Raw genomic sequence first — 19430 nt, 5'->3', positions numbered from 1 at the left:
TGCTGGCATTAGCTCTCAGCTATTTGAAACCCATGGAGCCAGATTTACAGGAGTAAAAAACAAGAATCACAAAAAAACACTTTGCAACAAAAATACAGCTTTATTTAATTTCAACATTTATATTATTTCTAAGGAAAATACGCTGTATAATATTGGGTATCTCTTAAATCAGCAAGCACTTCAAGAAATGGCATTTTCATGTGTGTATTTCTGGGGTTAATTATGCTAGTACATAAGATTATTTCTTGAAAGAATATTTGATTGTTATTAGTGCCTTGCAACTACATGCCTTGCCAGCATACCTGAAGCAATATTTTTTTTAATGGTGCTTTAAATAAGACTGGTGCTGTGGATTCCTTCTTATTATAGAAACAGGCTGCAAAATTCAGTTTTAGCTCTTGATCCTAATTTGGGGCTGCAAAAGAAGGATTTTTGCATGAACACAATTTGTCAAAAATACAGATTAGTAAGATGCATAACACACACCGAGGTTGCTTAGTTTTCCTAATTTATACAACCTGATGATCTGGCTAACAAATAGAACTCATAGTTTCACAGAAAAAAAAAAAAAAAAAAACAACCTAAAAGATATATTCAGTCACCTCTTTTGTCCTATAGTTGTGGGAGAAGATGAAAGCTGGCAGATCAGATTTATCTTGTGAGAAACTTGCCTGTCTTTGCAGCAGCCTGAGGCAAACTGCTTTTAGTACTTAAATTTTCACAAAGCTGTAACTGTTCAAATTCAAACTAAATCTCTCTCCCTGAAATTTAGACCCATTTCTTTTTCTCCTACTCATAGGAAAGATGGAAAAGTGACTAATATCCCTTTATAATAGTCAATTATGAAGAGAGAAACTGCTGTGCTTCTACTGTGTCCTTATTTCTTTATCTTCTGTGTGAAGACACTGAAGCCTTTACATCTTTTCTAAATCTCCCATTTGTTTCCCACACCCTATGCCACTGATTTTGCACTAATAGTGAAAAAAAGCAATTATCTTCATCATATTATAAGCATTCCTTTCAACATCTCCCTGAAAGCATCACCTATTCTACTCAGTCTTTCCTCCCCTATAATCCTCAGGTTCTCACCTGCAGTATTACTGTCATTCTTTTTCTGCCTGCATCCTTGATATTTCTTTGTACTTTTTTTCCAATCAATTGTATCATATTTATTTCAAGCCATTCTTTTAATGTAAGTGAATTTTTCTGAATTAAAATCCTGGCTTCCATACTGCTTGCAGATCCTCCCTTGTGGGCATTATCTGTAAATTGGGCAAGCCTATTGTCCATGTCATTGAGAAAGTCATTAATAGCAAAGTTTTATAGTGCTAAAGCTAGAAGACAGCATTCTGGAAGTCACTGAGATGTTCTCCCACTCAGGCAGCAAATAACTCTTCTCAGAGTCCTCCTTTCCAATCAAGTACCTAGATAGCCTATGTGAATTTAATTTAGTCCATATCTGCTTTGCTTGCTTAGGGATGTCATGCGAGACTACGTTGAAGATACACTGTATAAAACACATCCTTGTATCTGCTTTGCTGTCACAGAAGGAAATGAGATCAACTTGATAGGATTTGTTTCTGATGTGTCCCTGTGCAAATAATCTTATCTTCTTACCATTCTCTAGATGCCCACAAATGTGTTGTTTAATACTTTGTTCCAGTGTCTTGGAAATGCTGTTAGGACTGAATTTGCTGTGATTCTTTAGGTTTTCCTTTCCTCTTTTGCTTAGATAGAACATTGTGTTTACCATTCTCCAGTTTTCTGGGAACTTACTCATCCTGCTAATCACAAGTGTTCGAGAAATTGCTTAGGTTAAGTAGTTTAAGGGTAAATTTCATTAGGCTGTTCCATCCTGAATACTCCTATTTACCTCAGTATTCCTTTAGGTGTTATTTTCCATTTCTCTCCATGGTCCTACTCTCAAATTCTTAATAATAATTGAAATAAACTTCTAGTCATAATTAATCTTTTTTTGTGAAGACTGAAACAAGGAAGGGAGAAAAAAACGCATTGAACCTTTCAGCCTTTTCAGTATCACCTATTTGCTGTCTTTTCTTGCTAAGTACTATATTAAGTCAGCTCTCAAGCATGGTGAATTATTTGCACTGTGGTATTGTTTAACTCTTGCAAGCCATTCATTTAAAAGCAGTATGTGGTTATGTGCTCAAAGGTAAAAAAATTAATCTTATTTCCCTGACATCCTTTCACAATCTAATTCCAGAATATACCTCAATTTCTTCCAACCATTTGATTGAATCCCACTTAATATTAATTCTATTGTGACTTTATTCTGTCATGCTAAGAATTGGAATTATTCTGCATTGGTAATTATTCATAGAAAATCATTCATCAAACACAGCCATCTTATTATCCACACACTGAATTGTGTACCTAAAGCATCCTATCATCTTTCCAACTAAAATGATAAAAAACTAATAAAGTGACACCAAAGTAGTTACATATTCAAATTTTGACTGTAATCATACTTTTAAAAAATAGTAATACTCACCTTCATATCTAAACAGAACCTCTTTCATTGGTAACCTATAGAAAAATGAAAATAAAAAGCAAAAACAAAGTGAAGAGGAAAATAAAAACTGCAAATGTTATGCAGGAATAGTTGTAAAAACTGGTGGAAAACTCCATACAGCACTTCTCTGTTTTTCTCTGTTTTTTTTTTTTTAATCACTGGTTTGCTGCACTCTTAATTTACAGCTCTGCTTACTGAACCAGGAATGATTTTTCATGCATTGACATTCTTGAGGAATTCTTTTGCCCACAGCAAATTTCAACAGACAAGCATCACCTCGATTAATCACACACCAGATTCACATTGCTTTTCCACTTGTTTTTTGAACCTCATTCTTGGAGGACAGAGCATGTAGCCACCCTTGCATTCATGTGACACAGGTGTTGCTTGCCTCCCCCTTTAGCAAGGACTTTGCCAGTCTTCTATAATAGCCTGGCACCCAAACCAAGGAGTAGGATAGAGTACAGGGTGAACCAATGTGGCCTGTCCCTATCTGGACAGTGGTCTAAAAAGATAGTACTCAACAGGTAAAAATCTCTGCTGCAGGTGGTATTTCAGAGGATGCTAGGGTGATGTCTCCATCAGAGATCTGAAAAGCCTACATGTCCTGGAAGTCTGTGGATGTTCCTAACTTGGAGGATGAAAGACACTGATTTGCCAGGGGTATGACTCCTATTCTGGGGGACCTTGCAAAACTGAAGGAACAGGCTAGCAGAAGATCCATGAACAAAGGCAAATACAAAATCCTGCATGGGGCAGGGGACAAGGAGGGATGGAAAGAGGAAATTAATAACCCTTGCAATGGCACAGGACAGTGACTGACTGACTGACAGACTGGGAAGCAGCTCTGCTGAGAGGGACATGAGGTCTGACACTACACAGAATATGTATCAGTCCAGACTTGTTGTGATGAAGGATAACCTCATGTGCAGTTGCATTAATCAGAGCATAGCCAGCAGGTTGAAGGAAGTTATTTCCGCTCTGCTGGGCACTAGCGCGGCTGCATCTGTAACGTAGTTTCCATTACTGAGCCCTCGTGATAAAAATGGTTTTTGCTTTGTCAAGCAAGTAGAGGAAAAGAATGGACAAGTATCAGGATGGTTACAAGTGTTCATTGATATCTGGGAAACGTGTGACAAATGAGGGGTGGCTACAGATAGCACTTCTTTCACCTAAAGAGTAGACTAAGTGGTATCTATTTTCCCTTTCCAGCCATTTAAGAAAGGTTTAATGACAGCTCAGATTTGCATGGTGAAAGAAAACAAGGCAGCAAGTGTGGAAATTTCAATTAGCCAAAAGGAAAATATTTTATATCATAAGAGTGGTCAAACACTATGATTCTAATTACTTATGCATTACTTAAGTATTGAATAATTAAAAAAAAAAAAAAAACTTCTTCAGCCTACAACTATGTTCTGACTGGCTATTCATGGCAAGTTCTTTTCCTCTAAAAGTATTTATCAGAACTCCTGCCATTCTTTGAAGGGGACCAATAGCAACAGCTATTTCTTAATGCCAGGCGGAATTAGATTCCAGCTGCAGTTTGAATCACATACTGATATTTCAAACTTTCTCTTTATCATTCTTATATTATTACCCTTTCAGACTTTTAAAGGTAAACTTATAAAACTAATATATTTACAGTAATTATTTTTATGCAATCACCATATAAATAAAATTCTATAAATGCATATAATGCTTCCTCCTTGTTACAGCATGGTGGTCTAATACGCCCTTTCAAGTCAATAGGCTATAACTGAAAGTTTTTACTTAAAACAAGAAGATATAATTGAAGATGACTAAAATATTGTCCAAATACCTGTTGCAATAAAAATTTCCTGTTGAACATATAAAATCTTAAAGAAAATTTAAAAATAAGCACTGCTGAGGTAGAAAGCAACTAGAAAGTTTGTCTGCTGATATTTGAAGTTTTTATTTGAGAATTTAGAAATATGCATTGTGTGGACCTGCCTTTCTATTGATAAATATCAGAAGGCAACTGTTTACTGTTTCAGTGGCCTATTCAGTTTAGACATTAAAGAATTCATCACCGCTAACCCCTGAAAATCCTACTCCTTTAGTAAAAACAGTAGTTATTCCTACATTTAATGTTCATTTTCAGGGTCATTAAATTTTCAGCTAAATGAACTGCTATAAGGCTATGGAGAGAGCTTAGGGTTGCACTCCTTGGCTTGGTCAAAATAAACTAAGGGTGGTAAGACCCCCTACTCCAGAGAGGAATGGGCAGCAATGTTCTGCCATACCAGTCTGCACCAGCTCTCCACTGTCTGGGGAACAAGGCTGCAAACTTGTGCAAGATTGAAAGCAAAAAGTGAATAGTGTATCTGTGATGTGACACGTGAAGAGCCCATGCTTCTGTCTCCCAGGAAAGCACAAGGAGCACCACTGTCTTTTTTCCCCAATGCCTCTGGAAAGATCTATCTCAGTGCCAAATGGAAAAAGCAGGTACTTGCATAAATGTGACCTTTCAGTGGGAGTGTTTCCAATGGAATTTCCTCTACTTCAATTAGGCCGTTGCTTTGACAAGCTCAAATCTTCTTTACAAGTTGAAAAGGTATCGAGCAGTAAGTAAGAGCTGAATCATTACAGAATAATTCAGGGTCCAGTGAGGAGGGTGTTTAACTGGAAGAATATTCCTTTGCTGTGGTAATGCCATGTAGGTTGGAGCTTTTGTTTAAAGCAAAACCCTCTACATAAATTCTGTAGTACAAGGACATTTTCATAAAATGGGTACATTTTCCTCTTATATGTAGAATCTATCAATGATTAATACTATTGTTGACTTCTGAGCAGGAACACTCCTTAAGTAAATAAAGACTAAGAGCGATGTATAACAGAACTTTGGACCATATTGACATTTTCATAGAATTTCAAATTTCAAGAACTTTTTTTACTTTGCACAAAAGATACTTGGTAAAATCCTGTCGCCACTGAAGTCAATGGAATCAGCTTTCTCTCATGTGGTCTTTTTATAAATGTTGACTTTAGAAATGCTATTGATCTCTCAAATAACTATTGCAGATCTTTCATGAACAAACAGATAAAACTGAGTAATTACTTACTCAACTGCAGCAAAAGATTACATGGACCTGGAGTAATTGTATTGGTAACTGTAATTAGTCATTTATTAGTAATTGTAATTGTAGACTTGGGATTTTGTAAATCATAGATGAATAAGGGTAATGAGGACATACTTTTAGGCCCTGCACACAGTGAGTTTTTTCAGATTATACAGGTATATATGCCCAATGTTCTCTCTAAAGGTTCTGACTCAGTAAAATTCTGAGACTGATTATAACACCATTCACACATCATAGCCTGGGCAAACACTAGCTTTACTTGAAAGGAAGACAGTAGGTACCAGAAATTATTGGCATATTGCTTGGTTATCTTTCAAAGAGTATCCTTCAGACCTCCTCCATTTAAAATGCACTGGTTGGAGAGGAGGATTTCACAAGGAGGAGAGTATCACTTATTTATTTTCTTACTTTCACAGGGAAGTCACAGGTCTTACTTGGTACATACCATAACAGAATGATGCTAAAATTACACGAATGCTATTCTTCTGAATACAAAGGTACCCCCATTTTGTTTGTTCATTTGTTTTTTTATTATTATTTCCAGTGAATACTTTGCTTAGAGGAAAACAATACAAATTACTATAGAGAAACTAGCAGCACATTTCCCTCATTTCCTCTCTCACTCCTTCCTAGAGGTGTTTGCATTTCACAGAGCATCTGCTCATCCATTTGGGTTTTTTTGGAACTGCACAAATCACACTTACTTTCTCATTCTGAGGGAGGAACATTGCAGGAAAAGTTAAGTATGGGCCTATATATAATTTTAGATAAAGAGGGCAGAAAATATTTTAGATAATACAGTAGAATGATCTAAGGGTCTTATGGTAGCGTAAGAGTAATATTGGGCTTATGACTTGGCAGATTTTTTCCTAATCAGTTCATCACCCAAACAGAATTCACTGATAAAAAAAAAAGACATATTAAATTAGGTGAGGTTTTGTGGCTTATGAAACTCATAAGATGGAAATTCAGTATAAACTGTTCCTAGAGTAAAGATAGGTTCCCAAATAAAAAGGAACAACACAGGTGCCTGAAAGATGTTGTGATTTTAAAAATCATCAACCAAGACCTACCTTGCTTTTTTTAATGCACTAGAAAGGGAAAGCACTATAATATACAATTCTGAAAACCCAACCACATAAAAAATGGTGAAAATGTGTTAGTTTTTCAGAGACAGCTTGACAACAACTTATCTCCAAGAAGCCACTACCCTCAGGTCAGCTAAGAAGGCTGTCCCAAATAACTTGAGCTGGTCCTAGTTCTGTGTTGCTCTCCTGTCTGTCTCCAAGACAGCATAAATGTTGATCTCCTTCTGGGTATCAGTGCTATATACTTCCATTTCCAGAAATAGATCTCAAGGGAAACAGATGCCTTTGTTCAGTCCTTCTTGACTGAGAATGAAAAAAAGGGGGTCATCTCTAGATGCATTTGTGTCTTTTTCTGACACCCATTAAACATACAAAGAGGTTGCTCAGCCTTCACATGGCCAGCATGATGTGCCCTGCTCACCTCCTCCCGCTAAAAATGAGATTAAAAATTTGGGAAAATATTAGATCATTTGCTCTGTACAAGTGAGTTGAACAGTTCTATGAAAAATGTTTTCTTTGATTTGCAATAGAGAAAACAGTAAATGTGTCACCTCTTGATGTTACTTCCCAAGTAGCTTGTGGTGAGCCTGACACAATTCATCCTGATATTTCTACATGGACTGGAGTCTAGGGAACCAGCACAAATAGTGAGCTTGCTCAGCTGTAGAAAATGATATCTGACACTTTTTTTTTCAACTTTAAAGCTAATTATTTGTCTCTACCTAACTTTATTGTAAGTCATCCAATAAGACATTAATCAAAGGAAATACAAAGTGTACTGATAATAGCACTCATAAATCTTCTTCTTTCCCATTGATTGTCCTTGGTCCTTATAAATGCAACCACAGTTTCATCAGATATAGTTCTTCTATGGGCCATGGTAGAATTTCTCCCATTGTTGTACTACATTTAAGCTTTTTTAAAAAATGTAGATAGAAATTCTGTTCAAATGCTTGTTTAAAATATAAGGAAAATTTTAGAAGACAGTTTCAATATATTTTACCTGCCTTGGAATAGACCAAGTTGGCCTCTAACCAAAGGAATTTTGCACTTTTTTTGTATCTGACTTTACTATGTTGGTACAAGGTCCTTCACTTTCTGAATTGATCTTAATAATGCATTAGTTAAATTATGTGTCTTGTCTCAGAGAATTATCTTTGAAAGTATCTGTCTTTACATTAGATTTGCAAAATTATTCCTTAATGTGCAAATTTTAAAGTGGAAGGATGAGACACAAAGATCTAGCTGTTTGCTTCCCTCTATTTTCAAACACAGGAAAATCATCTGCATCATCAGAGGCTGCAAATATATACACACACTTATACAAATACACATGTATACATGTATGTGTATATATACCTGTTTTAGAGTTCCTGGTGTACTGCAAATCTGCTTAATCTTAAAAACAAATTTATCCTCAGAACTATGTAGTCCCTCTCACTGCCTCCTAATGATACACCATTACTTCAAAAATATTTCCAAAACTTTACAGCTGAGATGGAAAAAAAAACAACCTATCTGAGAAGATCTGAAAGGTATTCTTGGTCTAAATTCACTTTGTGAGGGCATTTAGGGTTTTTCTTTGAATAGTTCCATAGCACACACTGTGACACCTGCTTTTGAGAGAATCAAGAAGTGGCTCCTGGGAGGCAGAGGAAAGGGGATTGATGGTGTATAAACAAGCAGAAATGTCAAAGGCAAGGAACAAAGGAGGAGATTTGGAGAGCTGTGATGGAGATTCAAACAAAAAGAGATATGAAATAGCTCCAAGTCCCTGACACCATGTGCAGAGAGGCCAGGAATGCACATGAGAACAAGAGGCTACGGTCATGCCTATGTACTCCTGGTGTAGAAATGCAGTCTGTTGATCCACCCAACCACTAAGATATCAACCTCTTTTCATTTTTATCTTCCCCCCCACCCCTTTTTTTTTCCCAGTGGAAACTGAGATACACTGTGAGGATATAGATATGTTGTCAACAAACTCAGAATTCAGGCAAATTTTCCACTTCCAAAATGTGAAGAGCTTGACCCCAAAACTCCCACCATATTTTTCAAAACTAAGAGGAAGTTACTAATTTGGTAAAAATGACTGGCAAACGTTCATTTCATTTATTTAAATTATCATGTGGCTGCTTTCAGACAAACTAGAATCTAATTTTAAAATAATAAATTAAAAACAAGCTGTTTATAAATATGTAATTATCATTCCCATCTGTATTTTTACATTCATTAAAAAAACTAGTGAAATAATTGGGAGATTGCACCTGGTAAAAGAGGTCTTGGTAGTAAAAAATTCATTCTTGTGTCATAAACATTCTCATACTGCTATTATTGGTACTAAATTATGCTTTCATAGGTGAATTTCTAAAATAGAATTGAAAATATCCTATAATAAGCAATGTCCTATTGCATTCCAAAGCCAGAGTAATGAGTGTGACAGTTAATTGAATTACATATGCTTATTCCAACACTGAGGCTATAATTCATCTTCATGCTCATGATTTTGTTGGAAAAAAGGACTTGCCAGTGCCAGCTGAACCTTTTTAATTGTCTATATGCTCTGTCTCAAGAGAAAATTGATAATGACTAATAGATTGCATCTCCTCTCACTGAATGAGTTGTCTAGGGTGATAACCACTATGGTCCTACAGTTTAGACACATAAATGTAGTAGGGAACTGGCAACTGAATTTAGATTTCAAGAAAGTTTTTTATCCTTCTTCAAATTAAAAAAAAATAAACCTAGCCCTGAATTTTGATCCTGGGTGAACTTGAATTACATTTTATGTTTTCTTGACTGTCTTTTATGAAATTCTTAATAACTATCCTAAGTGCTTCTGGTAGCTGTTGTAGTACCTGGTATTTAAAACAGAAGCTATATCAGTGACTGAAAATTGTGGAATGTGTTATTTAAATATGGCTGCATAATTTAACAAACAGCATGATTTAACCATTCCCACTTGCTAACATCCCAAGAGCACATTTTAGGGACCTGAAACATAAATTTTACTGTTATTTCAAATTCACACAAGCAACACACTTGGCAAAACAACTCTGGGGTTTTTTTCTTCATTGATCAAGACAATTAATGTTTATGCAGCCTCTGCACTGGAAAAAAAAAGCAGGTTTGGAAACTCAGCACGTTTTTACTGATCAACCTTGCAAATAGAAGATAAAACTAGCATGTAAATGCTTAAACCCATTAAAGGTCAGCTGATTACCTCCTTGGAGATGAGCATCTCATTTTCTGGAATAGGCACCATGGAAAGACTGGGCTGCTGAGCCAAGATGTCACAGGTTGGACAGAGCATGAGGTTAAACACAGGAAAAAGAAATCCATTATCAGTTCAATTTCTATATAAAATATCACAAAAATTTAAAATTAAAACAAATACCCTCAGACATACTGAGGATAGCAAGGCAATGAAATCTGTGTTCAGCAGACACTTACTACTCCTTGTCTGTATTAAAATCTATTTCAAGGTATGGCATTTTTCTATTATATTATATTCCCATAATTAAAAGGGTGGAGAAGGGATAAATTCCTCTTGATTTTCAGAGAGACATCTCAAGTAAAAATCACAGCAAAAGTGCCTACTTTATGATATGTTTAGTATGAGATAATGCACTTTAAGTTATTTAAAACTAGAACCATACCAACTTCAATGAGAATTTAATTAGAATGCAGGTAAATCAGCTGGAGTTTATAAAGGCAGTGTTAAGATCATAAGCTTGTGACATTTTCTTATAGAGTGAAACAGAGACATCATGTTTAAAGAAAAGGTTGCTGAAAGTTTTGAGATGTGGGTGCTTAAGAATTCTCCAAAAGATTGGCTACAAAAAGAATTCTCCAAAAGATTTTATACACTGCTATTTTCAGTGTATCAAAGGCATTAATTTATTTTGGCATTTAGATCAAATAGTAAATCATCAAATTATGTGTTGCTTAAAAATATTGCTCTTCTAAGAAAATTGATTTTTACACTGTGCTTTTTGAGAAGCAAAACTGATCTGCTAAACTGGCCATGTGCACAAAGAAATATACTGAAGTGGAATATACTCTAATTATCTGCAATCACTTTATGGATGTGTTATATATTTCTCTCTTCCTTTGTAAATTTGCTCTGATTTCTTTCCAGAGAAGAAGGAATCTACTTTAGCAACAACAGAAGGTTTGAACCATTTAACTTTCTTGTGATTATTATTCCCAAAAATGAAAAGGGAAGGGAATAACTTTAGGCAACAAGGTTATTTATTCAATAGATTATTATGAAAGAATAAATTTAGGCAAAAGAATAGTAAGGAAGGGGTAAGGTGCCTAGATCCTCTCAGTGGCAACATCTCTCCTTCTGACACTCATGTGGCTCCCAATGTCAATCACGCCAAGGCATCCCCCAGACCTTACACCGCCCCCTGCTGCCGCACACACGGGAGGTATTTGATGGTCTGCGTGGAACACAAGTTCTGCTTCCAAACCCAGCATCCCATGATTACCAAGCCTAGGCAATCCTTGATGATACACAGGTACAAAGTTCTAGCAACACCTGGGGCATCTTGGCAAGTGTATTCCATTGAAAGAAACCCTAGAGATGAGATATTCATTGCCTCATCAGAATATGGCACATCTGTATCCCAGGCAAAGTAAGAAGGGTCAACCACAAAGAGAAGAAGGAAAGTATTATTCATATTCTGTTCACTTTCTGATGCACAGCTAAGCCCTCTGAGAAGAATTCTCCACTGCTCACAAGAAAGAAAAGTTCCCTAGTCAGGCAGTGACCTGAGAACAGCTTTTCATCTCAAATTGCACAGACAGAAAATCCATGAAAAATGCACTTCTATTGTGTTAGCTCATGCTGGCCTTGCTTGCTGGTAGTCACTGCCTGCCCTCTTAACCTGAAATGCCCCTCTGAGTCATGATTCTGCCTTACCTTTTTTCTTGAATATGAGGTCTCAAGTCCATCCTTAGACCTGACAAAAGTAATTACCTTTTTTTTGTCCAAGAAATATATTTGCTTCCCTTATTTTTATAGCATCCTCTTTTCAAACTGAAGAGCCAAACTGTGTGACAGTCTACACAGGGAGAAAAATTATTTCTATTTTCTGGAGAGATACTCTTAATATTAATTGTTTTGGAGATATTTAATTAAAAGAAGCAAGGAATTCACCAAATAATAATGAAGAAAAATAGTTAGTCAACAATATAGAATCGTCTCTGTTTCCACAAGGCTTCTCTGACCAAAACACCTTGAAGTTATCACAGAAGAGTCTATGCATTCTAGTAGTCAGGTGAGTCTAGACTTAAGGAAGTCACATATGGCTCATTTATAAAGAATTTAAGTATTACTTTAGTGAATATAGAACACATAAGCCAAGTGCTGCACCCTTTTTCTGCTGAAATAACGCTTAGTCTTGCAGGTTTCTGAAAGGAAGGTGTTTGGATTTTGCCTGAAATCATACAATTCTGCCTCTACCATCTGCAAAGGAAATTAATGCCTTGGCCTGGGTGACATCAGCCCAAAGACCCAGAGGCTGGTTACCCGTGTTATTTCTATCAAGTGTCAGTGTAAACCAAAATATGTCTGCCTTGCTGTAGAAAATGTCCCATATCTGTAATGAGTTTAAACAAAAGGCTACAGAATCTTGTTCTCTCCTTCCTGATTTTTTCTTAAAAGTATGATATTTTTTTTGTGCTCTTGACTGCACAGCCAGCTTCAAAGTACGAGACTATGAAGTAGGCAGAATGAGGCTGGATTAGCCCTTTCTTAGTAGACATTGTGTGACTATCACTACTCAGAGTCATACAGGAATGTGCTTGTGTCCACCAGATCAGAGATGTGAATGCAAGTAGGACTTTGTACTTTTTATGGGTGTGTAGTATCAGTGAGACCTCATCAAACTCTGTCATTGGCATTTTTTCATCTTTAGGTCAAAGCAGCTAGCAAGAAGCTCTATCTCCTATGCAAATGTGAAAATATTGTGTCTATTGATGGTGGGAAATGAATATTGCTTTTATAATTACTACTCTTTTTTCCTGTGACAGTTACAAAATTCTACATTACTCTTACAAGGTTAATAAACAATTTTTAACATCTCCAGATGTTACTCAGATTTCTCTTAATGTGACATTTTTTTCTTTATTATTTCTAAGAACAGTGAAAGAACAAACTAGACAAATCTGCATTTGTGGTTGCAAAATTGTACTGAGGAGAGCAGAGTATCTTTACAATATATAAGTACTTGCAGCATGTTATTTCAAAGAGAAATTATACACCTGCCCAAAAAAACCTCTTACGGACTAAGACAAGGCATAGAAAGAGGTGTCTATATAATATCTTCATTAGACCTTTGCTCATTTAATTCTGTAATCAGCAAGACATATTTGCCTTTAGAAGGTCAGTTGGTCTTTATTGTGCTATGAATCACAGCTGCCTATGAACTAATATAAAACTTTCTGAATTGTTTTCAGTGTAAGATGTTTTCATACATCTAAGTCACTCTCTGGAGGGTCTTCAACCTTTGCTAATTGAGGCACTAGCTTAAAACTGGAACCAGTGAGAGTCAACATACATAGGAAGTAAGAATATTTCAACTATAGTAACCAGAGAACATTCACATTTACACTACTCTGTTGAGTCTTTAATCCCCTTTGAAAATAAATTAGGTACTCTAAACCCTTATTAAACATAGATACATTCCTTCACAATAGGAAAAACAGCTGATTTCTCAAAGACTAAAAACATTAATTTAAACACGTACAACAAGCAAATATTTTCATAAAACAGTTTTATGTCTCTCCACTTTATCTGGGTGACAATGAACATGAAATACTCAGTACCAATAAATGGTAAACCACCCACAGAAGCAGAGAAAGGAGTACTTTCAACTCAGGGGAAAGAAAATAATAGAATGTAATGGGTCAATTTATAATGTCTCTAGTCTCTTTGAAATGACACAGTATAAAATCTATTTCAAAGATTCAGTCCTTAAACACTAAAATCTTTTGCATTTTGTACCTCTATGAAAAGGAAAAATAAAGTAGAAATAGTGATCACATTACAGATTTAGAATGTGCCTTCAGACTTCTGCAGTAAACCATCCTGACAGACCTGCAGATCCTTATTATACACTATTGTAGCCGTGTGCTTTTATTTTGAAGATTTCAAAACTCTCTCCAGGTACTGAAAGTACCTGCAAAAAAGAAACAACTCTCACACAGGCATGGTTTCCCTACAGGTTCTTACCAGACACAGGCCCAGAGGTCACCAGAGTGCAGTGAGACTGAGAGATTTGAATCTAAATAGAATGAATCATAAAACTGTTGGAAGGGACCTTAAAAATCACCTAGTTCCAACCCCTTTGCCATGGGCAGAAGCACCCTCTACTAGACCGGCTTGATCAAATTCCTATCCACCCTGGCCTTGAACGCTTCCAGGGACAGGGCACCCACAGCTTCTCTGGGCAACCTAACACCCGAGAATACCAGAGGCTGGAAGAGTTACAGGGCTTTGCAGTAACATTTCCTTATCTATAAGTGGAGTGGGATGGAGATGCAAGCAAGCTCAGCAGTGCACAAATTTTCCTTGGGCTGCTTTTTCCCAGATTGAGTTTTACTTCACATGCAGGGCCAGTCCACGATGGATTTGACTGAGGATTTTCTGTCAAAATTATTTTTCAATGAAAAATACTAGCAACAACAAAAAAAATTAAACTTTGTACAAAATATTTTGATTTCTCTTGCAAATTCTTGCTAGTAATTTAGAAAATTAAAATGAAGCATTCTGTTGCAAGAAACCCCATCTACAACTATAAAATTGTGTCTTCTGTCTTGGATGTTTCATTTTGGATCACTTCCATAAATTACTAAGATGCATTTCACTATCCACTTTGTGGCAATCATGTTAAGAGGCTCTATTTTCTGCTGTGTGCTAATGAAGTGCTGCAGTTCCTTGCAGGGCTGATTTCACTATTGGTGATTATGGGAGCTAGTGGCCAGCAAGGATTCCAGACCCATGATGAAGACTTGAGGCATGAGAACCACAACCTACACATCCATAGGGTAAGGCAGCAGAGACAAACCTCTTCTAATCACATAGATTAGAGCTATCTGCTTTGAGTTAGTTCATGTAACCCAAAGGATGCATATTGGTTTCTGGAAGATTCAAATATTTTCAAAATTTAATCTGTATTGGAAAGAAAAATGTCAGAATTTCCAACAACACAAGTGTTTGAAATTTCCCTCAGCATATTGACTGTGAACTATTTATGGACTCATCGAAATAGTCATTGCTTAGATGCTTCCTGCCCAAGGAAGGGGCTCATTTCTAGTTGAATGGAAACATCCAAAGAAGTTTGTTTTCTGAAAAAGCTTCTGATGCAAGAGATCTTTTACCTTAGCTACTTTAAGTTCAAACCAGAAACTTTTAGTGAATTTTCAAGAGTGCACATCTGTAATTGTCACCTATTATATAAAAATCTGCATTAAGATCATATCCTGCCCGTAGTATAACTAGTAAAATTGTGTCTAGCTTTAACTGAGAAAAAGAAAAAGCTAGTTAACAACATCTCTGTAAATCAGCAAATACTGACTTCTTGAATTCAAGATTTGAGTACATCCTTGGAATTTCACCAGAACTAGTTATGTTTTATGCTTTTATCTAACATAACTGAAATTGAAGTGAATTAAGACTGTATTTCACGGTATACGTTATAGAAATACTTTCAATAAAAATGTCTGTATAGCTCTGGGTGCTTTGGGATAGTTTCCAATCATTATGATTTTCTTTTTCCTTCAGGCTTTGCTTTTTCACTGTCTTCAATTAGAAGTGCACAAGTATAATTTTTGTTTCTCATTCAGGTTTCATACACACCAAATCTGATTTGGTATTCTTCACTCAGTTACATAATTCTGCTAATGTTGTTAATAAGAGCCTTTACCTCTGGGTTGCTTCTGTTCTCAGAAGTGGGTTGTTAGCCAGGGCCAGAACTTCTATTATATTTGGTAATGTTTATTGCATAAAAAATGTCTGTCTGAAATCCACTATGCAGAAGACTAGATGTCATCACCCTAGAAAGCCAGATATAAAGATGAACTCACTCAAATTATGTAGAGACATCTAAGAATGAAGACAAAACATCTTAAAGCGCTATTTGGTGCCTAAGACTGGTTTAATCTGTCCTAGCAGAGACAGCCAGTATAAAGGAAAGGGCAGAAAGAAACAGAAGTGGCTGTAATTATGTTTCAAGAGGAAACTTGAACACTCCTGGGTGTGTTCACTGGGAAGAACATTTTGGTTTCTAAGCATAGAAAGTGCCTGCTGGGGCTTGATCCCATTGTGTTGTGCGCATGAACAGAAGCACACCAAAGAAATGCCAGGGTGCTACCATCAACAGCTTCTCCTACTGGAAATAGGACAGAAATGCTCTCAAACTTGTCTAACTGCCTAGACTAAAAGCAGTGACCCAGTAATCGTTGGAAGAGCTGTCTCCAGAGAAATGGGTAGCTGAGGTCGTTCCAGGTGGAGCCAGACTTAGGACATCTCCATGTTAGGGGCATGTTCCTGGGTCTTCTGTTGAGCCTAAGACACTTTCAAGTTCTGTTGCTAATTCAATGGCTTTTGAAAGAAAGCAATTGATTATGTTTAGAAAGTTATCTTTCTAAAAAGTGTTTCAAGAGAAACTCCTTTCTTTAAAGATGAGCTGAGCAGGGGCTTTAGACACATTTTATGAAGGCATCATCAAACCAAGTCAAAAGTGATAGAAATGTCATCTAGATATGACATCATTAAAATAAATCTTTAAGCCCAAGAAATGCTATAAAAATAATATACAAAGAAGACACAGAAATATTAATCATTAATATTTTCTCAACGAGGAGGTCCAATTTGTAGCTCAGCACTAATGAACTGACTTGTTTACCTCTGATATCTTTTTCTACATGAAAGCAATTTTTCTGGGTCACAGATTGATCAACCACAATACACCTACACAAGTGCAATATTTAAATACCAAAGTCCAAAAGAGAGAAAGAAACTGTCTTGTAGAAAATAAAGCTGTTGGGATGATGTCTTGGAGAAAAGTGCTTTTCCATGGCAACCTTGAAAGGCTGCTGTATTCACAGAATGTTACTTCCCACCATGCTACTATTAATCAAATACAATCTCCAATGAGTAGGAGATTGAAAGATGAAGTAAACAGCACAAGATTCATTTAAAAAATAATAAAGACTCCCTTTAAATATTCTGCTTACCTATGAGCCTGGAGACCTGCAAGTGATTATGAAAAATTGACACTTTTGGCATGACTGCATTTAGTGGTTTCAAGAAAATTCCATTTAGACCATTTAGGAAAAAAATTAAATTGGCTTGAGCACAAAGTTGGACATTAAAGAGAACTTGTCCTCTGCTACTGTTATAAGTAATGCCTGACCAGACAGAAATGGTAATTTTTTAACATTTCTCACACTGCTTGCAAAAAGGCAGTTTCCTCCAATCCATTTGCAAAGGCTGTGCTGCTAAATATTTAATAAACAGGGAGATTTTCACAGTGTGTTCATAAATCGTGTATTCAGCCCTTGCTGACAGAAAGAAATTTTGAAAGGCACTGGGGACTTAGAGGCTGAGGGAGCTACACTCATTCATTTCTTTCCTCTTTGCTTGAGCAGGTCATTCCTTCCTCCTTCAAAAAATAGCTAATTTTCTAAAAGCTAGTGGTCTCAGCCCTGAGAAGTATTACATCTATTGTGCCTCCTATAAAACATAGAATCTTAGAACAGCACCAATTGGAAGGGCCCATCCTTTTGAGGGAAATAGAGTCTAGGTGAGGTTACCTTGCATCCTGTCCAAACCTATCTCAAAAACCACCTGTGGTGGGGATTCTAAACATCCCTACAGAGGTTGTTCCAGTGATTGGTCCCTCTCACAAAAAAATCTTTTGTATAACAAGATTAATTCTCTCCTACTGCTAGTTGAACCTATTGTACCTTGTCTTCTCCATGTGGCTCCATAAGAAGAGAAAGCCTCTGTCCTCTCCCTAACTATTTTTTTAAGTACTCGGATCTTGTGAGGAGGTCCTCCCTGAGCCTTCCCTTCTCCAGGAAGGAAAGACCTATCTCCTTCAGTCTTTCCTCATAGGGTAGGTTCTCCTTCTCAGTCTTTTGATCACATCTGTGGCCCTTCTTTGGACTCTCACCAGCCTGTCTGCATCTTTTTTTAAATTGCAGGGACCAGAATTGGACACAGTATCCCAGGAGTGGGGTTGTGCTCTTCCACCCTACACATTTCTCCCTTAAAGACTGGAGGGGTTCCCATCAGAACCATGCTTTGGAGTAAACCACAGAGCTCCACATTTCCTCAGACTCTCCATCACTGCAACATTTGTGTATAATTCCTTTTTCCTGAGTTGTTTTGTTGCAATCGAAAGGAAGAGGAGCTTTCTTAATAATAAAACTTTTAAATCATGTAATCATTCAAGTCCAGGGAGTTTAAACAAGCGCAGCAGCACCTGGTGGCTGGGCAAGAGAGTGGGGAAGGAGAGGACAAGAAAGATAACAAGGCAAGTAAGAACAGAATCAGCTCACTGAACAACATTTTTATTTCAGAAGTAGCCTGTGCACAGATGTGAGGAGAGAGACACAGTACCTTGATTCCCACTGCCTCCTTCTATCAAATCTTAAAACCACATTGTGAAATTATTTGGGACGCATGTTATGTATTTCACCACTTTGAACAGTTAAAATCCACAAAAACTACCCGGTCTATCTTTCAGCTTGATCTCTGTAATTTCATCACCTATGGAGATTCAGGTACTTCAAAAAAAAACCCAATCTGGCACCAAGTCAATCCTGCCCAAACAACACTACAGTGCCCTTTCAATAAACACTTCAGATCAATACAGCTGATATTATCTTATACCCCAAGCCAACAAATTATATGATCCTGGCTTTAGGTCCTCACCATATCCAGTCTCCCTAATATAAGACATAGCTAATTGTTTTGGTTATTTCCATTTCCCATTTCTGAGGGAACACTTGCTTAAGGTATTTTTTTAACAATAGTACAGGTGGAGAATAACTTAATTCACTGTGACCTCCTGTTCCTTTTCAACACTGCATTTTTAACATATTTAGAATGGTTATAAGAATTTATACCAGCAGATTTTGCCCTCTAGTCGAAGGTGAAGCAAAACACAACATGTAATTAGAAACTTAACATTCATAGATTGACCCTGTGGACACTGACCACGTGTTTATTGGGTGGCTGGAGAGACAGTGAGTGAGTCACTGCATGTTATTCCCTATCCTAAAGGATGAGAAGTGGAAACGGGAAAATCCAGGGAGCTAACAGAGAAAATAATCTAGGTTTAGTAGAGAATATAAAGAAATTCCCATGCTGCCGGGATGTTGTATACAGAATGGGTCTAACTGAAATTTCAATGCTTTATCCTATGTCTCCTGTGCTATGTTTTCTGCTACTGCAAGTATTTATGACAATAAATTGAATAATTTCTTTTAAAAAACATTATTACCTTAGATTTTTGTTAGGTGGTACAGGAACTAATAAGCAAATATTGTTAGGAATTTTATCAGCATATACTGAATCAAATGTTAAATATTGATTATGAGAACAAAATTAAAATTAATCTTCCTTTGTTTATCAATGAATGTTAATATTAAAGACCAAAACAGAAGCATTAAAAAATTCTGATTAAT

The 19430-nt window shown here is 36.5% G+C and overlaps 1 protein-coding gene across 4 annotated transcripts in view; it reads right to left on the bottom strand.

Annotated features, from left to right (window-relative positions):
- Positions 1-304: 304 nt before the first annotated feature.
- The window catches only part of MLIP (muscular LMNA interacting protein), a 103377-nt gene continuing 84251 nt past the window's right edge, over positions 305-19430 (bottom strand). For all 4 annotated transcript variants that reach the window (XM_068183662.1, XM_068183663.1, XM_068183665.1 and 1 more), the window contains 3 exons: positions 9946-9999; positions 2513-2547; positions 305-415 (listed from right to left, as the gene is read on the bottom strand). In XM_068183662.1, the coding sequence (XP_068039763.1) occupies positions 2521-2547; positions 9946-9999 (81 nt within the window). In that variant the 3' untranslated portion in view covers positions 305-415; positions 2513-2520. The remainder of the gene's footprint in view (positions 416-2512; positions 2548-9945; positions 10000-19430) is intronic.

The sequence above is a fragment of the Anomalospiza imberbis genome, chromosome 3 (assembly GCF_031753505.1).
Source record: "Anomalospiza imberbis isolate Cuckoo-Finch-1a 21T00152 chromosome 3, ASM3175350v1, whole genome shotgun sequence".
Lineage (NCBI taxonomy): Eukaryota > Metazoa > Chordata > Aves > Passeriformes > Viduidae > Anomalospiza > Anomalospiza imberbis.
The sequence above is the reverse complement of the archived record's forward strand: the minus strand, read 5'-3'. Positions and strand labels throughout refer to the sequence as shown.